Source organism: Balaenoptera acutorostrata, chromosome 9 (genome assembly GCF_949987535.1).
Source record: "Balaenoptera acutorostrata chromosome 9, mBalAcu1.1, whole genome shotgun sequence".
In the NCBI taxonomy this organism is placed as follows: Eukaryota; Metazoa; Chordata; class Mammalia; order Artiodactyla; family Balaenopteridae; genus Balaenoptera; species Balaenoptera acutorostrata.
Window position 1 is genome coordinate 26,879,790 of NC_080072.1, and position 22,046 is coordinate 26,901,835.

The window sequence follows — 22,046 nt, forward strand, 5'->3', positions numbered from 1 at the left end:
AGGCTTTCTCTAGTTGTGGCAACCAGGGGCTACTCTGCGTTGCAGTGCACAGGCTTTTCATTGCGGTGGCTTCTCTTGTTGTGAAGCATGGGCTCTAGGTGCGCGGGCTTCAGTAGTTGTTGCTCGCAGGCTCAGTAGTTGTGGCTCGTGGGCTCTAGAGTGTAAGCTCAGTACTTGTGGCACACGGGCCCAGTCACTCTGCAGCATGTGGGATCCTCCCGGACCAGGGCTCGAACTCGTGTCTCCTGCATTGGCAGGCGGATTCCTAACCACCACACCACCAGGGAAGCCCAGCATGTTCTTTAAAATAGTAACTTTTATACTACTTGTCAATCATTTACATGAGGCAGTGCTTCTCAAAACAGTTCCTTGAAATGTTCCCTTAACTACAGAGTAAAGTGAAACACACACCCAAGGATTTGGGCATATACTTCGGAACCAGCACAAAATTTTAAAAGTTTTAACTTAATTATATTAATCTGCATGCTGCACACAAAAGAACCATATTTAATAGTAAAATGTTGATCTTTAGGTAAAATTAGCATATCAAGAAAATATGCCAGTTTATATAACAACATGGCCCTCAATACAATGCCTCATATCCATGAGCCACTTCAAAATGTCTCAGGTTAGAAAAATGTGGATAGTGCACTATGTAAATTATGTTGCATGTGGTAAAAAGCTGAGAAAACCCAGAACTACTCAGCCTAAAACCCAGAACTTTCCTATAGGCAAGGAACATTTAAAAAAGTAAGTCTCTAAGATACCTACCCTTGCATTTTGGCCTGCTTCAAGCTAAGAAAGCATAAAACTTGGTATAGAGCCAGAAAAATTAAAGTGGAAAGCCATAATTATGAATCTAAATTTTAAAACTTTACCTGTTTTCTTCTTTTTATCAGAAGTGGCATCCGAAGTATTTAAGGTAGTAGAGGTGCTTTTATAAATATCACGACTGCATACTCCAGGATCATCTTCATCAGAAGAAAGTGAAGATAAATGTTCCGAGTTTTTAAGCTCGTTATCAGCTTTTTCTGACGGACTGTTACCCCCAGTTTCAGACACTAAAGTTGTGGGTGTTGCAGATGCAGTCTTTGGAAGTGGTGGGGGACAAAATGTACGAACAGTCTGGGTTCCTGGTCGTCTAGTCCTGTTAGGCATCCGTACAGCAAGAGTGGAAAACTGCTGCTTGGGCCCAGATTTCAGAAAATCTAAGAAAGAGGCAATGAATCCGGTTTTGACTTCTGGCTGTTTTTCCTCTACTTCTTTGATCTTCTGTCTCATTTTTTCTTGATGCTGATAACCATCATGGCAGCTTTCCGAGGAAGGGGGAGTATACGGCAAATATATATCTGCTCCCCTTGGATTCTGTCGTTTGCCTTGGGCAGGTCTTTTCAGCTGTTTTTGATTACTGTTGTCTTCCTCTTTAGTTTGCCCTTTTCCTTTAGTTTTCTTCTTCTGAAGGTTAAAATGCATTAAATCTTGGTTTTCCTCTTCAATCTTGACGCTGATTGGCTCCCCAGGTTGGGCCATGGCCAACAGTGCAAGTGTACTCCTAGTCGGGTTCATTGACACACCACTGTCATCACCCCCTAAAGTGAATTCACTCTCCGATGTAGCACTCTCTCCACTTATACTTCTACTACTAGAAACAAACTCTTGATTTCTGTTATTATTTAATATACTATCAACAGGTACTTCGCTATCTTCTTCAGGTTCATGATTGGTAGCAGACTGTTTCTTGAATGGGCCAGAACTTTGCTCCTGGACTTCATGACCTGGCCCAACCACTGGTGAAGTTACTTTAGAAGCTTTATTTTGACCAGGTGTTTCAACGTGCTGTGGATCAAGAGTCATCTTTGACTGAAGAGTAGGTACTGGTGAAAGGTTTACAGTAACTTGATTTCCATTTAAGGAAATATCATTTATATTCGGTGGCTTTCCTACTGTAGCTGCTATGGAGTTAAAATCTGACGTCACATGCCTGACATCTAATGATTGCTGAAAATGAGATTTAGAATCACCATCTTCAACAGCAGGAATGGTTTCATTTGAAGTTGACTTGGAAAAATCAGAAGGTGTGACCCCACAAGCTGCTGCTGTAGCTGCTAAGATATCATCTACATTTGATAAAATATTTCTTTCATCACTGAGAAGCATTGCCTCTGGGAAACATATTGATCCAAGAGAAACAAAATGATTCTTTGAATCATGTTGATTTGTTTCACTAAAATGGCCCTTTGTTGTTAGATGTTGTTGTAATGGTTTTGAAGACTCAGAGAGGTCCATTTTCATAATTTCAGAATTTTGAGGATGGAGTTGCTGCTGAGAATGATCGCCATTGCTCTGAATAATATGACCATCCATTTGAAGGAAAGGATGTACTATTTGTTGAGGACTTTGAACACGCTGTACTTGTAGAGATGCCTTTACTTGTCCTAAACCGGCCTGTAGTATTGACTGCTGAAGAATTTGTAAATCACAGGCAGAATCTAAAAGGACCTGTGTATTAGGAAGAGATGCCTGATGGCCATGCCCTAAAGCATTATTTGGAATTTGAATCTGAGATGAGGCATTAATTATTTGATCATGCTGCTCCTGGACCTTGGCTTCATGTACCTTCTGTATAAGAGAATGCTGCTGGTTTAGGTCTTTAGTATTTAGCCTTATTTGTGGAGTTTGCATTAAATTAGTTGTCTTCTTTATATCAAGGGTTGCTGCATTATTGACTTGGCCAACTTGTTGGTTAAGCTGTGCCACTGAACCAACTATGTTTTCTTCTTTTTTTGGCCCTTGTAGAACAATCCCAACAACTTGATCTTCAAGATGGGAATTACTTCTGATTATGCTCTGGGAATATCTGTCATCTGTCTTTGACACCTTATAAGCTGACTCTGGAACATTAATTTCCCCATCAGATAGCCTTTGGGTTGATGACTCAAGAGATACTTGCGGCTGTAATACCTGTAACTCTTGCATTGGAAAATCATCCTCTTGCTTTGAAGATGTATACACATTTGAGTCAAGTTTTCTTTCAGCATAAGACTTTGGATCAGGGGAAGGTATGTTATTCTGTAATGTCTGACAATGAGTAGAGGACGCAAAAGATGATGACTGGACAACAGGCAAAAACTTTTGGGACTGGGGAGATGATGACCCTTGAGTCTGAGCATTTTGGGAAGAATGCATAGAAATATAATTCTGAGTTGGGCTAGAATCTGGCATATTCTGAGCCCGAGAGGCAGAAGAATAAGAAAGAGAGGGGGCTGTTAATGTTAGGGACTGCCCTGAAGCATAGCTTTCTGAAGGACTAACAACTGACAAAACTTGTGACTGAGATGAATAACTAACCTGTGTCTGACTAACTGGTGATAAACCCTGAGAGTGACCAGATGAGTAACTCTGAGACTGGCTAACTGAAGATAGATCTCTTGTTTGAGCAGGGTAATTCTCATTTGTAACTGAAGATAATACCTCTTGCTGATCAGAAGAATAATTAAGTGTTGGATTTTCAGAAGTTATAGTCCGAGATGACCCAGAAAAAGTCAATGTTTTATATAAGGATGGCAACTTCTCAACTTTGCTGGACCTATAAACATGTGAATGAACAATAGATGGCACATTATGTGGCTGTACTAAACCATAATTTTGAGACTGACTAACTGATAAAAGGCTTGGTAGCTGCGCTGTAGAATAAATTTGTGCTTGGCCTGATATTACAGAACTCTGGTTATGTAAAGGTTTGGAATAGCTTAGTGTTTGCACAGGAGGAATTATACTTTGAGGTTTGGGGGACTTGGTTGATGTTAGTGGTTGTTTTGTAGAACAGCTTTTTACTTTTGTAGTAGAAGGAGGATACCCTGATGATGGAATTGCAGATGAATAGGACTGAGCAAGTTCCACTGAGACCTGGGAGGTCTTCTGTTGCAATCCTCCATTGCTCACCTGAGTAGAATCTCCAATTGGGTTACAGGATAAAGATGACTGCCTGCTTGTTTCCTGAAAATTAACCACACTTGCATTTGATAGATAACCATGTAAGGAATGCTGTGAACCAGTCAGTTGTGCCTGAATAGACTGGGTACCTGAAGGCCGCTGATGGTGTTTAATAACACTACATTCTCGAAGAAGAGCTCTTTCAATGGAAGCAGTAGAACTAGTAAAGAGAGTTGAACCGTAGGCTTGAGGAGTTTGCTGGGCTCCTCCAAGTGCTGAAGGCAACAAACTAAATTGAGGTTGTAGAAGATGGGGTGCAGACTCTTGAGCTGAGCGGTATGTTGAAGACTGAGGTGGTATGCTGTTACTTATCGCAGAACTGCCCAGGCGCTCAAATGCCAAAGCGGTTGGAACAGTTCCCTGGGAAGTCTTGATTTGCAGCAAAGGATCATGAGGATTTAAAATTCCATTTGATGTAGTGTTAAAAGTTGAATCCTGAAGCACCAAAGGTGAGGTGGTGGCAAAGTTTCTATTGCTGAAGGTGGTGGGATGCTGATAAGCAGAGAGGGCAGAGGGTGGAAGTGCTCCAGTGGTTGGCAAAGGTCCAGTAACAAACAGCTCAGTTGCTGCTGAGGAATGCATACCTACGAAAAGAAAACAAATATGCTTATGCAGTTACAGCACAAACACTTATATCTGCTTTCATAATACAGACTTATAAAACTTATATGACCTTCAATCCATCAAAATCTCTTTAAAACTGAAAAGCCTGACAAATTAGTTCTGCACATAAATTTTCAAAAATACATTTCAAAATAGCTAGCTTTCATAAGGCAGGAACAAAATTACAAAGGTATCAGCAATTCATATGTATGATTGTTACATAAATATGAGATTATACATATATATAGTCAGATAAGGTCATTTGATAATTAAGAAAACAGTAAAAATGTACATAATCTCTAATGATTAATTTCCCTTGAAATCCCAATGCAAAATACCAATGGACAAACTAAAATGTTCATAACATTAAAATTGAAACTGAATTGCCTACATTTAACGTAATAAATCTGAAATAGTGAGATTAACAGTGCAAAGTTTCTTTTATCAAAATAAATGCATTTAAAAAATTCCTTGCATTTCAAGTTTTGACTTCCTATGAACAACTTCTAATAACAATAGATGCATGCTTATCAAAAAAAGCTAATCAGAAGTTAATAAAGCACTGTCAAGAAGAGAGTATTAACATTTCAGGACAGCATTCTTGCCACATACAGCAAAAGTAAAAACATGTTATACCCTTGCGATCCAAAAGTTCCACTTCTAGAAATTTACCCTATGGAAATAAGTGGACACAAAGATTCAAACAAGATATTCATTATAGTTACTGTGAATAACAGGTAGAAACAACTTAAATATCCATCAACAGGAGACTGGTAAAATAATTATGGCATATCCTAATAATACTGATGCTATAAACATTGCTTAGGTGGATATACAAAAAAAGTTTTGATGTACAAAGATATTAAAGAAGAGTAAATACCAAACTGTTAACTCTTCTCTAAAAAGGGGGACTGTAATTAGGAACTATCACTTTCCATTTTATACACTTTTTTATTGTTTACATTAAAAAAATTTTATCTTATATTGGAGCACCATTGATTAACAATGTTGTGTTAGTTTCAGGTGTACAACAAAATGATTCAGTTATACATATACATGTAGCTATTCTTTTTCAAATTCTGTTCCTATTTAGGTTATTACAGAACATTGAGCAGCATTCCCTTTGCTGTACAGTAGGTCCTTGTTGGTTATCTATTTTAAATATAGCAGTGTGTACATGTCAATCCCAAACTCCAAGTCTATCCCTCCCCTCTACTCTTCCCCCCGGTAACCATAAGTTCGTTCTCTAAGTCTGTTTACACATTTTTTAGTAATTTCCATTAAAAAAAATTCTTTTTCATTTTGGCAAAATTGGGGAAAAAAGATTCTCTGGCCCTTTTCAAAAATATTCTTCTTTCACCTCTTTCCATTAAATGTCAAAAAAGTGGGAATTCCCTGGAGGTCCAGTGGTTAGGACTAGGCACTTTCACTGCTGGGGCCCAGGTTCAATCCCTGGTCAGGAAACTGAGATCCCACAAGCCTCGCAATGCAGACAGAAAAAGGATTACCGTTACAAGGACAGAAAATATCTAGCTACTCTTGAAGGAATAAATAGTGCTTAGAATTAATGTTTAAAATAATGTAATTATAGAAACTGAGATAGAAAGTCTAACTAAATACATGTAATGTAAAATTATTCCAGGAAGCAAAAAATAAAGCTATTGTGTAGTTTTATTTTTTTAATATTTATTTATTTATTTGGCTGCATTGGGTCTTAGTTGCAGCACATGGGATCTTTTGTTGTGGCGCATGGGCTTCTCTCTAGTTGTGGCACGTGGGCTCCAGAGCGTGCAGGCTCAGCAGTTGTGGCCCGCGGGCTCTCTAGTTGTGGTGTGCAGGCTTAGTTGCCCAAGCAGGGATTGAACCCGCATCCCCTGCGTTGGAAGGCGGATTCTTAACCATTGGACCACCAGGGAAGTCCCTTATTGTGTCTTTTAATATTGCTTTATTTCATACTAAAACATTGTTTCTTTGGAAGCAGAAAAAATGTTTCTAAGACATACGGAGAAGCTCTATTAATGGAGTTTACATCAGAATGTAAAATATTATTTCCTATAGCTATTACTTAAAAATATATTCTTTAAAATGAAACCTTAAAAAAAACCTAACCTTTCTGTCATCCTGCAAAGAATAAAAAAATATACAAACAATTTTGGCGGGGGGGAAACAGTTGAAAAATGAAATAAGAAAAATAAAATAGAAAACTACATAATAGGACTTCCCTGGTGGTACAGTGGTTGAGAATCCGCCTGCCAGTGCAGGGGACATAGTTCGAGCCCTGGTCCGGGGAAGATCCCACATGCCACAGAGCAACTAAGCCTGTGCGCCGCAACTACTGAAGCCCACACACCTGGAGCCCGTGCTCCACAACAAGAGAAGCCACCGCAATGAGAAGCCCACGCACCGCAACAAAAAGTAGCCCCCGCTCACCCCAACTAGAGAAAAAGCCCGTGCACAGCAACGAAGACCCAACGCAGCCAAAAATAAAAATAAATATATAAAATTTAAAAAGAAAAGTACATAATATATCAACTTTTAATGGCTTTTATTAAAGACTGACTTACTCTGTTCAGTTAAGGATAACTTTACATAACTCTAATGATGAAATCAGTTCCAAGACTGTTTTTTTTACTGTACCACACCTATCCAGCCCAAAGTCACTAAAAGAAATGAAATTTAATCTTTCACCAACCGCCCCCCACAAAAGATAAATATGTGAAGTGATAGCTGTGTTAATTAACCAGATGTGGGGATTCTTTCACAATGTAAATGTATATCAAATCACCACAATGTACACTTTAAGTATCTTACAGTTTTATATGTCAATTACACCTCTATAAAGGTGAAATAGGAAAAAAAATAAAAATAAAAATGTAATCTTTCCTCCTCTCAAGTAAACAAGTAACTACTTAAATTGCTAGATAAAAACTTTATATCTAGGATTTATCTTTAACAATTACCTGCCTTCTTCAACTTGCTAGTTTTCATCAGAGTGCTAAAACTGAATTTCTGCTAGTAACAATTTCTTGAATTTTGTCCACCTTAAAATAGTGAAAAATTCCAGGTTTTAAAGTTCACTGGAAAATCAATAATTAACATCACTCTCAGCCACACTACTATAATGACAAGACTATCAAAAGTGAAATTTTATCCATATTTTTAAAGGACTTAAAAATTCTGAAAACAAAGAATCACCTGTCTGCCAGGATGGGGCCCTGAATTGTGGTAAAAGAGTAGTTCCTGAAGAAGCAGCCTGCGCAGTTCGGGATTCAGCAGCAGAGAGAAAATTCATCACTGAAGATTCTTTAGTGTTAGTGCTGGCATTGTTCACACTAGTATCAAATATTCCAGAAAGACCTACATTTGAAGATAAAATGTATCCCAAAGTAAAAATATATGTTAATATAAAATGATATTCCGGATCCTATTTTAAAAAGGAATCTCTGACATTTGAGGCCAGAAGTTCTACAATCCTAAACTGTTTTATTATGAATAGCAACAAATATTAATTTGCTCAAGCATAATTATAATTTAAAATCTACAGAGATGCATGAAAAAAAGATCTCCCTACTAGTTATACAGATATTCCCTAGCAGTAAAAGACAAAGCTTTTAATCTCATTTTCATTTTAACATTTCCCATGAAACCGTTATGTCTGTATACTTTCATAACCCAACATGTGAAAATTGATTTTTCTGCTTATTCGCTAAATGTACCCAGATTTGTGGTATATTTCACAAGAGAATTTTTACCGGTTGGCTGAGGTGTGGCAGCATATCCAGGAAGCTGATGAGAGGCTGCAAAAGTCTGTCTCTGAAGGAGATCTGTTTCAGAGTGAGAAGGATGTCCTTCTTCATAGCTTAAACTAGAGGATGATAAAAATAAATGACAAAAAACACACAGCTCAAACCAGATGATCAAAAATTTCTAGGAGAGCAATTATGAAAAGTAGCATAAGTCTTTGACTAAATTCCTGACCTACAGATCAAGAGATCAAACAGTCTGACAATACTGTCAAAATGCGGGGGAACATATTGAAGATACACTGGGAAGAAAAGTAATACACAGCATTTTTCTTAGTTCAACTTTACCTAAAACAAAGTCCTTTTACTGGAAGAGGTAACATGGTACATTGGGAAGAGCAATATCCTGGAAAATAGGAGAGCTGAATTCACTGTCCAAGTGCTATTACTGGCTTACCATGTGATTTCAATAAGTGACTCTATTACTGTTGGACTTATCTCCTCACCTGTATGAATAAGGGACCCAGATAGGATAATCTCTAAAGTCCCTCTAATTCTAACAGTCTCTGGAATATAGTAGATAGTTCAAATGAATTGATAATTAACACTATTTCCCAATAACTCTGCTAGAAAATTTCAAGCTTATACATCTTGAGAGTAATTCAGAACGAGATATTTTTCTCCCCTTGATTTTTATTCTGAATATTTTAAACCCACAGAAAAACTGAAACAGTACAATGAATAACCTGTATACCCATCACTTAAGTTTCAACAACTGTTAACATTTTGTTATATTTGTTTTATCTTTATACACAGACATATATACTACTTTCTTTTAATCTATTTGAAAATAACTTGTGGACATCAAGAAACTGTATCCTTAAATAATTCAGTTGCATCTCCTAGGAATAGGACATTCAGCTGTATAACCAAGTATCATTATTAGACTTGAAGAAATTCAACACTGTCATTATAACATGTAATACAGAGGTCACATTCCAATTTTCCTCAATTGTTGTCAAAATGTTTGATATTTTAAAGCTCTCTGTAGGATGCAATCAAAATTCAACAATTATATTTGGTTATGTCTCTTTACATTTAGAACAGTGCCTCCACTCTGCCTCTAATGCCAGACCCCTTTTGCCTTGACTTCATGACATGGACTTTTTATTTTGAGGAATCCAAGTCAGCTGAATGTAAGCTATCCCAAATGCTGGATTTGTCTGATTGCTACTTCATGAGAAGTACATAATGATGCTTCGTAATTCTTATTGCACTCATGAGGACACACATAATGTCAGTCTGTCTCACTGGTGATGCTAAACTTGAAGTGGTTAAGGTACTGTCAGATCTCTCAATGTAGTTATTTCTTCTCTTTGAAATAAGTATGCAATTGTGAGGTGTTACTTAAGACAGTGTCAGTATCTTGTCCCAACAGCTAATGGTTTCAGACACCCTGCATTCATGATCTTCATTTCAATTACTGCACTGAAGATTAGAAACAGTAGTCTTCTAATTACACTACCTTCCATATTTAAAAGTTAGCATTCTTCTATAAAATAAAAATTAGATTTTTTCCCCTTTTCTCTCTCTTATCTATATACATACTTAAATATAATATATAAAATATATACTAATATGTTTTTTAATGTGTATACGTTGTGCTTAAAAAAATATCATTGTAGACTCTTCATATTTAATTTATAGTGTCCCTTCAATCTTGTTTCCTTTTGACATATCCTCCTTGGTGCTCAGACACATTCTTACCTCCTAGCACAAGATGCTTCAGGTTCACCTTGGTTTTTTAACCCTGTACCACACCTGAAATCAACCATTTCTACTCGGAGTTTTTTAGTGGGCAATGGCATTTTGAAACCAAGATCTGGGTGTCAGGTGTATTCAATGCCTGAGGTGTCACTGCTTCTAGGCCCTTTAAGTGGACAAAGCTAGGAAATACATGTCTTTTTAAAAACATGAGTTCATAATGACAACTCTAACTCAAATCCAATGTAGTATTCCTCACCTTCCTCCATTTCACAAGTATTTCCCTTTTCCTACAGTCAGAATCCCAGTTCACAACTACTGATACATCAACATATTTATTTACTCATTAGCTCTATCCGAAAATACTGTAACGCAACCTCTTTCAAAAACAAAACCATCAAGTAAAGTTAAGTATTTCTTCACAGTACTTTCTGTCTCAAGATCATGTCCCATTAAGTATATACAGTTAGAATACTGATGCGAAAGTTAAGTAAATGATTGTTTTAGTTTGAAGATTCAATTTTAGGATTAATTTAAAATCTATTTTAAACTTTATAAATCAACTTAAGGTGTAAGTTACATACAGTAAAGTGCACCCATTTTAAGTGTACAGTTCAATGTGTACACATTTTTCGATAAATGTACACACCAGTATAACCATAATCCCAACCAACTTGCAGAACATTTCCATCACAACAGAAGGCTTCTCATGCCCCTTTGCAGTCAATATCTTTTTCATCTCACCCCTGGCCCCAGACAACCACTGAGAAACCTAATGTTATGAAAATTTAGGCTTGCTTGTCCTAGAATTTCATATAAATGGAATCATACAGTCTGTACTCTTTTGTGTCTGGCTTTTTTTCATTTCAGCATAATGTTTCTGAGATACATCCATGTTGTTGCATACATAAGTAGGTCATTCCTTTTCATTGAATTATATGAATTTATCACAATTATGTTTATCCATTCACTTACTGAGAACATTTGGATTGTTTCTAGTTAGAAGCTACTATGAATAAATGTACTACGAACATTTTGTATACGAGTCTTTTGTGGACATATACTTTCATTTCTCTAAGTTAAATATCTAGGAATGGAATTACTGGGTGATAAGGTAGGTGCATGTACCATTTTACATTAGCATCAGTAATTAATCAACATTCCGTTTTGCTTTACATCCTTGTCACCACATGATCTTTTCAGTCTTCTTAATTTTAGCTATTCTAGGTAGGTTAAGTGGTATCTCACTGTGGTTTAATTTGCATTTCCCTAATAACAAATGATGAGGAGCATCTTCTTATATGCTTATAGACTATTCTTGTAGCTTCTCTTGTGAAGTTTGTTCAAAGATTTTGCCCTTTAAAAAAAATTGGGTTGTTAGCCGTCTTACTGGGTTGTAAAAAGTTTTTAAAATACAGTCTGGGAGGGCTTCCCTGGTGGCGCAGTGGTTGAGAATCTGCCTGCCAATGCAGGGGACACGGGTTCGAGCCCTGGTCTGGGAAGATCCCACATGCCGCGGAGCAACTGGGCCCGTGAGCCACAATTACTGAGCCTGCGCGTCTGGAGCCTGTGCTCCGCAACAAGAGAGGCCGCGGTAGTGAGAGGCCCGTGCACCGCGATGAAGAGTGGCCCCCGCTTGCCACAACTAGAGAAAGCCCTCACACAGAAACGAAGACCCAACACAGCCATAAATAAAATAAATAAATAAAAAAAATTTGAAAAAAGAAAATGCTCCCTATTTCACTTACAAAAAATTAATTAAAAATACAGTCTGGGACTTCCCTGGTGGGGCACTGGTTAAGAATCCTCCTGCTTATGCAGGGGACACGGGTTCAATCCCTGGTCCGGGAAGATCCCACATGCCACGGAGCAACTAAGGCCATGCGCCACGACTACTGAGCCCGTGCTCTAGAGCCCGCGAGCCACAACTACTGAGCCTGTGCGCCACAACTACTGAAGCCCGCGCACCTAGAGCCCATGCTCTGCAACAAGAGAAGCCACCACAATGAAAGGCCCGCACACCGCAACGAAGAATAGCCCCCGCTCGCTGCAACTAAAGCCCGTGCACAAACGAAGACCCAATGCAGCCAAAAAATAAATAAAAATTAAAAAAAAATAATAAAATGTTTAAAAATAAATAAATAAATACAGTCTGGATCCACATTTTCTTTGGTCAGATAGATGTATTGTGAATGTTTTCTTCCAGGCCGAAGTTCTAACCAATTAATTTAATTGTGGTAAGAGCACTTAACATGAGATCCACCCACTTAAAGAATACAATACAGTATTGTTAACTATGTGCACCATGTTGTACCGCAGATCTGTTCATGAACGATGAAGAGCTTACTCATCTTGCATTAACCAAACCTTTGTATCTGTTGAACAAATAGATACGCCTGTCCTCCTCTGACAGGCTCCCATTCATAAACTGCGCGGCCAGGTTGCCCACCAGCCCTGGCCAGACGCCGCACTCCATCCTGTCTGCTACTTGGACGAGCTGCCTGGCGATGTCCCAGATGACTTCCTCTTGACTCTCAGAATCTCCCACAGCGGCGCAAGGCAGGTGGGAAAAGACCAATGCCCTCAAGGTGTGGAGCGTGCCCACTTCCAGTAATTCATTATTTTTTATTGTGGAGTAGCACTCCATTATATAGATGTACCAAAGGTTGATGGTTGTTTTAAATCCGTTCATCAGTCAAAGGACCTTTGGGTTCTTTCCTGTTTTGGCAATTATGAATAAAGCTGCTATAAACACATGCCTAAGGTTTAGTCTGAACATAAGTTTTCATTTCACTTGAGTAAATAACTTAGGAGGGGGACGGCTAAGTTATATGGTAATATGTTAACTTTAGAGAAACTGCTTGTTTTCCAAAGTGGCTATACCTCTTTGCATTCCCACCAATAATGTACATCTGGTCTGGTTACTCTACATCCTCACTGGCACCAAGTATTTTAAGTTTGTAAGTTGTTTCTTTTCCTTTTCTTTTAAAAAATTTGAGCTATTCTAATTGGTGTGCAGTGGTATCTCACTGTGGTTTTAATAAGCATTTCCTTAATAACTAACAATGTTGAGCATCATTTGTTTATCTACCATGCAGAAATCTTCTTTGGTAAAGTATCCACTCAAATCTTTTGCCCATATTTTATTGGGTTGTTTGTTTTCTTATTAATGTTTTAGGAGTTGCCTATATACTCTGGAACCAAATCCTTGGACAGATACATATTTTGTAAACATTTTCTCCCAATCTGTGGCTTTCATTCTCCTAACAATGTATTTAGAAGAGCAAAATAATTTTTTATTTTATGAATTGTACTTTTGATGTTGTAGCTAAGAAATCTTTGCCTAATCCAACATCTCATAGATTTCTTCTTATGTTTTCTTCTAGAAGTTTTATAGTATTAATTTTTCCACTTAGGTCTATGATTCATTTGGAATGCATTTTTTGTATATGATGTGATGCAAGGCTTGGGATTCTTTTTTTTTTTTAATTTGGATATGCAATTATCCCAGTACTACTTATCAAAAAGATTATTCTTTATCTACTGAATCTTTACCTATTGAAACTATCTGAACCTATGTCCAAAAAAGTCAACTAGCCATATATTTGTGGTTCTGTTCTTAACTACTGTGTTACATTGATCAATGTCTGTTCTTAGGCCAATAACACACAGTCTGATAAATGATTCAGGTTGTACAGATTTTCTAATTTTGTTCTTTTTCAAAATTATTTTGTCTATGCCAGGTATTCCCATATAAATTTTAGAGTCAGCCGGTCAATTTCTACAAAAACACTGCAATGACTCTATACATCAACTGGGGAAAACTACCATCTTAAGAGTATTGAGTCTTCTAATCCATGAGTATATCTATTTATTTGGGTCTTTAATTCCTGTCAGCAATCTTTTGTAGTGTTTAGTGTATGATTCTTATAAGTATAAATCCCTAGGTATCTCATTTTTGTTTTGTTCTAAATTTTTTTAAATGATATGTAATTCACATACCATAAAGGTCACCCTTTTAAAGTGTACAAATCAGAGCTCTTTTAGAATACTCAGGGTTGTGCAACCATCAACATAACCTAATTTTAGAACACTTCACTGCCTCAAAAATATACCTGGACCCATTAGCATCACACCCCATATATCCTCCTCTACCCAGCCCCTGGCAATCACTAATTTTTCTGTCTCTATGCATTTGCCCACTCGCAACATTTCATATAAATGGAATCATATTATATTATATGCAGGCTTTTGTGACTGGCTTCTTTCACTTAGCATAATGTTTTCAATGGTCATCCATGTTACAAACATGGATATATCAGTACTTCATTTCACGGCTGAATAACATTCCATTGTATAGATATACCACATTTTGTTTAGCCATTCATCAACTGATGGACACTGGGTTGTTTCCACTTTTTGGCTATTATGAATTATGCTGTGATGAACATGCACATACAAGTTTTTGTGTGGATGTATATTTTAAATTCTCTTGGGTATATACCTAGGAGTGGAATTGCTGGGTCTTATGATAACTCCATGTTTCACATTTTGAGGAATGGCCAACCAAACTGGCTGTACCATTCTACATTCCCACCAACAATGTTTAATGGGTTACAATTTCTCAACATCTTTACCAATACTTGTTATTGCCTATGTCTTTACTTTTATTATAATACCCATCCTAGTAGGTGTGAAGTGGTATCTCATTGTGGTTTTGATTTTCAGTTATCTAATGATGTTGAGCATCTTTGCATTTTCTTCCTGACCAAACAAACAGAAAGAGAGAGGGGGAAAAACCTTACACTTATGGGGATATGTCACAGGGACAAAGAGGCAAATTGAAAGAGCTCCCAATAACCAAAACTGGAACATTTTGAGCAAAAAAAACTTAGTAGTATATATCTGTGAGTCCATACTGATAAAATTAAATGACTAATAAATAAATAGAGGAGGAAACACAAATCTCCCTTGAAGAATTCTAAATAATTTATGTAGCAACTCTACATTGAAGGAGGTGGACCATAACTCCCCACTCCTTAATGGGCTGCACATAGCAACTTTCTTCCAAAGAGGATAGTACTGAAAGGAGGAAAAAAACAACAAAAGAGTAACTTTACAGTGCAGAAACCTGACAAACACTACCTCAGCCAGGTGGTAAAAATCAAAATCAACAGTGATAAATCACATTGATAAGATATACCCTTAATATGATGTAATGAAAGTAACACTTTACCTCTGTGATCTCCCTCTGGAGAACCCATAACTCCAGTCTGATTATGAGAAAAAAAACATCAGGCAAATTCCAAGAGAAGGGCATTCTACAAAATACTTGACAAGCACTGCTCAAAAATATAAAGGTCATCAGAAACAAGAAAAGTCTGAGAAATTGTGATGGCAAAGAGGAATCTACTGACACAAGATAAACAAATGTAAAGGGGTATCCCTGGAGAGACCAAAAAAAGACATTAAGTAAAAACTAAGGAAATTTGAATAAACTACAGATTTCAGTTGACTACAGATTTCAGTTGACTACAATGTATCAGTTAATTACTAGTAACAAATGTACCATAAGAATATAAGAACTTAATAATAGGGGAAAGTGGGTGAGGGTGTATATGGGAACCCTGTACTATCTGTAAATCTAAAACAGCTCTCAGGGAATTCCCTGGTGGTCCAATGGTTAAGACTCCATGCTTTCGCTGCTGAGGGCTGGGGTTCAGTCCCTGGCTGGGGAACTAAGATCCCATAAGCCACGTGGCATGGCCAAAAAACCCCCCAAAACCCCACAAAAAACAAAAGAGGCTCTCAAAAATACAATCTACACTAAGAAAAATTTGTAAGCCATGTCAAATCTTGAAACCTCTTTACGAGTAAGAATAATGATCAAGATAAACTGTAAATATCAGGAGGTTCTAGGGGTGGTTTTTTGTTTTGTCTTGCTTCTTAGAAATCCATGCTAACTCCACTTCTTTAACAGGCAAGGAATAATTATAACCTCCTAATTGGTCTCTCTGCTTCTGCCCTAACCCCTCCCACCCCCTATTCTCAGCCTGAGTCACTCCCTTAAAAAATGAAGTCATATGATAGTTCAATTTTTAGTATTTTGAGGAATCTCCATACTGTTTTCCATAGTAGCTGCACCAATTTACACTCCCACCAACAGGGTACAAGGGCTCCCTTTCCTCCATACCCTCTTCAACACTTGTTATTTGTTGTCTTTTTGATAATGGCCATTCTGACAGGTGTGAGGTGGTATCTTATTGTGCTTTTGATTTGCATTTCATTGATGAGTGCTACTGAACATCTTTTCATGCGTCTGTTGGCCATCTATATGTCTTCTTTGGAAAAATGTGTATTCAGGTCCTCTGTCCATTTTTTGAAAACGGGTTGATTTTTTTTTTTAAATTGAGCTATATGAGTTCTTTGTATATTTTGGATTTTAACCCCTTATCAATAGAATTAAAATTAAAAATTAAATTTAAAAAATTGAACTACCATACTAACTGGCAATTCCACTTCTGGGTATTTTTCTGAAAATTAAAAACACTAATTCGAAAAGATCTATGCACCCCTATGTTCACTGCAGCATTATTTACAATAGCCAAGATATAGAAGCAACCTGAATGTCCATTGATAGATGAATTGATAAAGATGTGGGGTGTGTGTGTGTATATATTACACATATAATGTGTGTATCACACACAAATATATAAATAAAATGGAATATTACTCAGCCATTAAAAATATGAAATCTTGCCATTTGAGGCAACATGGATGGACTTAGAGGGTACTATGCTAAGTGAAATAAGTCAGAGAGACAAATATGCAGACTCTAAAAGACCAAATAAATGAACAAACATAACGAAACAAAAACAGACTCATAGATACAGAGAATAAACAGGTGGTAGGTGGGGGGATGAACACAATAGGTAAGGGAGATTAAGAAGTACAGACTCCCAGTTACAAAATAAATCAGTCATAGGGATGAAATGTACAGCATGAGGAATATAGTCAATAATGTTGTAATAATTTTGTATGGTGACAGATGGTAACTATTTCGTAATGTACAGAAATACTGAATCACTATGTTGTGCACCTGGAACTAACACAGTGTTGTAAGGTCAATTATGTTTAAAAAAAAAAAAAAAAGTAAAGCCAAATCATGAAACTCTTCTGCTCAAATCCTTCCAATGGCTTCCCATCTCACCCTAGTAAAAGCCAAAGTTCTTACAATAATCCTCAATGTACTAAGTGACCTAACTGCTGCCCCCTTAAACCTCCAATTTTATCTATTTTCCACTTCAGCCACACAGGTCTCCTGGCTTTTTCCTCAAACATACTAAGTTGGTTCACCTCATTTCCCCTCAGGTCTCTGCTCAAATTTCATCTCACTGAAGACTTCCCTGACCACCTGATATAAAATAACATCCTTCCTCTATCCTCCCTACACATTGCCTAATCCTCTTTTCTTGCTTTATTTTTCTCCATAGCACTAATAAACAGTCAACATTATTTACTAGTTTGCCTATTAGCCACTGAAATGAAAACTCCATTAGGACAGGGTCTTTGCTTTCGTCACTGCTATAACCCCATCACCCAAAATATTGGGTTGGCCAAAAAGTTCCTTCGGTTTTTAAGTTAAAAAAAGGCACATTTTCCATTTTCACCAAGAACTTTATTGAACAACGTATTCACTGTTTTGTTCCACTACCTTCTGCCATTTTTCAGGCAACTTCATTAATTCCATCTTCTCAAAACTTTTTATATTTTTGAGCAAAGAACTGTTCCAAGTGCCTTTTACAGTCTTCCAGAGAATTGAAATTTTTTCCATTAAGAGAATTTTGTAAAGACCGAAATAAATGGAAATCCAAAGGTGCAATGTCTGGTGAATATGGCTGATGAATCAGAACTTCCCAGCCAAACTGTAACAGTTTTTGCCTGGTCATCAAAGAAACGTGCGGTCTTGTGTTATCTTCATGGAAGATTATGCGTTTTCTGTTGACTAATTCTGGACGCTTTTCCTCGAGTGTTGCTTTCAGTTGGTCAACTGGAAGAAGTACTTGTTGGAATTAATCGTTTTGTTTTCTGGAAGGAGCTCATAACAGAGGACTTCTTTCCAATCCCACCATGTACACAACATCACCTTCTTTGAATGAAGACCGGCCATTGGTGTGGTTGGTGGTGGTGTATTTCGCTTGCCCCACGATCTCTTCCGTTCCACTTTATTGTACAGTATCCACTTTTCATCGCCCGTCACAATTTGTTTTAAAAACAGAATGTTTTCGTTACGTTTCAGTAGAGAATCGCATGTGGAAATACGGTCAAGAAGGTTTTTTTCGCTTAACTTGTGTGGAACCCAAACATCAAAGCGATTAACATAACCAGGCTGGTGCAAATGATTTTCAACGCTTGATTTGGATATTTTGAGTATGTCGGCTACCTCTTGCGTGGTATAACGTTGATTGTTCTCAGTTAATGTCCCGATTTGATGGCTATCAACTTCAACTGGTCTACCCAACCGTGAAGCATTGTCCAGCAAGAAATCGCCAGTATGAAACATCACAAACCACTTCTGACACATTCAATCAGTCACAGCACCTTCTCCATACACCGCACAAATCTTTTTTTGCATTTCAGTTGCGTTTTTACCTTTCTTGAAATAATAAAGCATAATATGCCTAAAATGTTGCCTTTTTTCTTCCATCTTCAATATTAAAATGGCTACACAAAAATTCACCAATTTTGATTTTTTAAAAAATTTTATTTATTTATTTATTTATGACTGTGTTGGGTCTTCGTTTCTGTGCTAGAGCTTTCTCTAGTTGCGGCAAGTGGGGGCCACTCTTCATCGTGGTGCGCGGGCCTCTCACTATCGCGGCCTCTCTTGTTGCGGAGCACAGGCTCCAGACGCGCAGGCTCAGCAATTGTGGCTCACGGGCCTAGTCGCTCCGCGGCATGTGGGATCCTCCCAGACTAGGGCTCGAACCCGTGTCCCCTGCATTGGCAGGCGGATTCTCAACCACTGCGCCACCAGGGAAGCCTGATTTTTTTTTTTAAATGCACGCTGATATGACAGCTGTCACAATACAATCGAACAAAATTGTTTCAAATGAAGTTGAAGACAACTAGGCGCTACTAGAGCCGTCTTACGGAAAACACCAAACGAACTTTTTGGGCAACCCAATAGTATCTGGCACATTGTAGATACTCATAAATAATTACAATCTATGTTCAGTTTCAGAAGAGAAATCACCTTTAAGTTACAGCTCAATCACCTCTCAAGCAAATATGTACTGAGTACCTAACCTGATTGCCAGACATCCTGATAAGAATTGGAAAATAAAAAAATGAAGGATCAAGCTAGTAGGTCAGCCCTTTCTAGAAAACTGAATACGTGTAGACTTCTATCAATTTTAGGCATTGTACGAGAGTTTTCAATATAAAGTAGTGATCTAACTGGGCCACTATTCAATGGATTTAATTATTGAAGCCCAAATTAAGAATGTTCTACACCATACGTCATAGAGGGAGCAAAAGAGATAAATATCCTCTCAATAATTATATAAAAATAAATTGGCTTTTCTTAAAAAAATAACTTATATATAAAGCACAATGGGATAAAGATTATACGTGATATAAAAATTAGCTTTGAGTGAAACAGTAGTTCAATGAATTTTTAAAAACCAGTTAAAATTCCACGCTTCCCGCCTTTTCGAGGGTGGCAGCGAGCGCAGATGGAGCGCCATGAAGGCCTCAGGCACACTTCGAGAGTACAAGGTGGTGGGGTGCTGCCCGCCAAACGGCCCACACCGCCCCTCTGTCCCATGCAAATCTTTGCACCTAATCATGCTGCCAAGTCCCACTTCTGGTACTTTGTGTCTCAGCTGAAGAAGATGAAGAAGTCTTCAGGGGAAACTGTCTACTGTGGACAGGTGTTCAAGAAATCTCCCAAGGCTGAAGAACTTCCGCATCTGGCTGCACTATGACTCCTGCAGAGGCCCCCACAACATGTACCGGCAGTACCGGGACCTGACCGCAGCCGGCACCACCACCCAGTGCTACCGAGACATGGGCACCCGGCACCTTGCCCGGGCCCACTGGATCCAGATCATGGAGGTAGAGGAGATCGCAGCCAACAAGTGCCGCCGAGCAGCAGCCGAGCAATTCCACGACTCCAAGATCAAGTTCCCGCTGCCCCACCGGGTCCTCTGTCACCAGCACAAGCCACACTTCACCACCAAGAGGCCCAACACCTTCATTTAAATGCAGGCCCTCCCCATCCCTAGGTCTGCCCAAATAAAGCTCATTGGGAAAACCAGAAGAAAAAAAAAAAAATTCCATGCTTCCCTCAAAAAATTAAACATAGTCACCATATGGCCCAGGAGTCCCATTTCTAGGTATATATACTCAAGAGAACTGGAAGTACATATATGTTCACACAAAACCTCGTACATAAATGTTCATTAATCAGCAGCATTAATTAAGCAGCATTAATCATGACAGTCAAAAGGCAGAAACAATCCAAATGTCCAACAATAAATGGGTAAGTGTGATACAGCCATACAATGGAATATTACTCAGCCATAAAAAGAAATGAAACACGAATACATGCTACAACATGGATGAACCTTGAAAATACTATGCTAAGTGAAAGAAGCCAAATACAAAAGTCCACATATAGTATGATTCCATTTCTATGAAATGTACTGAATGAGCAAATCCCTGGAGACACAAAGTAGATACTGTGGTTGCCAGGGTTTAGGGAGAGGGGAGAATAGGAAGAGACTGCTTATGAGCATGTGTTTCCTTATGGGGTGATGGAAAATGTTCTAGAACTAGATAGTGGTGATGGTTACACAGTCTCATGTAACTACTACTGAACTGTACATTTTAAAATAGTGAATTATGGGAATTCCCTGGTGGTCCAGTGGTTAGGACTCCGTGTTCTCACTGCCGAGGGCCCAGGTTCGATCCCTGGTCGGGGAACTAAAATCCCATAAGCCATGCGGCACGGCCAAAAACAAAACAGTCTTTATTCGCAAACAACATAATTTTAAAAAATAAAAATAAAATAAAATAGTGAATTATATGATTTGTGAACTATAGCTCAATAAAAGTTACAATCATCCAAACTTAGTGATTATGGGTAATTTTTCATGAAGTGTGCAACATCATCAAACAAGAAGGTGGTTATAGATAGGCTTGCTGTCATGCATGTATTTAATCTCCCTCCTGTGGTTGGCCCATCTCCATATACCATATAATAAGGATTTTTTTTTTTTGTTAATCTGTATATAATATTTTTAAGGCTTTAAAACAAGTTTCAAAAATATATATTTTTTTATGGTTTTAAAATAAGTTTCAAAATAATCTGATGGTCACTGGCTTGCTGAAGTTGTTTATTTTTTTCAAACAAAAGCCAGATTAAGAAAATAAAAATTTATCCTGGAAAAAAAAAAAGGCCTCAAAACATGGTCTTTGTTTCTAATTCCTATACCTAAATATGAGCTCCTTTGAATAAATGTACATTTATTTAATATAATAGTACCTACCGTAGTATAGCCCTTTCTAGCCCCCAAGGCCTGGATGGGTGGTAGGGTGAGAGAGAGGACTTTTACTACCCCTACACACTCCAAGCACTACAGGAGCTAAGGTCTAGGGAAGAGGAAGGAGCCAAGGGTTAACAGTCACAGTTGTGTCGATCTTCAGATTCCCAACCAAGCACAAAACTTCCATCTTCCATCCCCTCCCCATACTTTCAAAGTGGGGTACAGACTCAATCTCGAGGATAAGGGTCAGAATTTTGCAGGGGGATGTAACATTTTCCTTCAGTTGCTGTTACTTAAATTCCAAATTTAAAAACTGATGTTTTCCTAAAAATTAAAACAAACCAAAAGAGATTATTCAGTTACCACTCTCTACCTTGTTTACTGTAAGTAT

At 37.8% G+C, this 22,046-nt stretch overlaps 1 protein-coding gene and 1 pseudogene across 2 annotated transcripts in view; one reads left to right on the forward strand and one right to left on the reverse strand.

Moving 5' to 3' along the window:
- Positions 1-22,046, reverse strand: part of QSER1 (glutamine and serine rich 1) — a 79,695-nt gene that overhangs the window by 36,937 nt on the left and 20,712 nt on the right. For both annotated transcript variants that reach the window (XM_057552442.1, XM_057552443.1), the window contains 3 exons: positions 8,349-8,461; positions 7,792-7,953; positions 879-4,577 (listed from right to left, as the gene is read on the reverse strand). In XM_057552442.1, coding sequence (XP_057408425.1) covers positions 879-4,577; positions 7,792-7,953; positions 8,349-8,461 — 3,974 coding nt within the window. The remainder of the gene's footprint in view (positions 1-878; positions 4,578-7,791; positions 7,954-8,348; positions 8,462-22,046) is intronic.
- Positions 19,851-20,406, forward strand: LOC103011942 (60S ribosomal protein L18a-like; annotated as a pseudogene).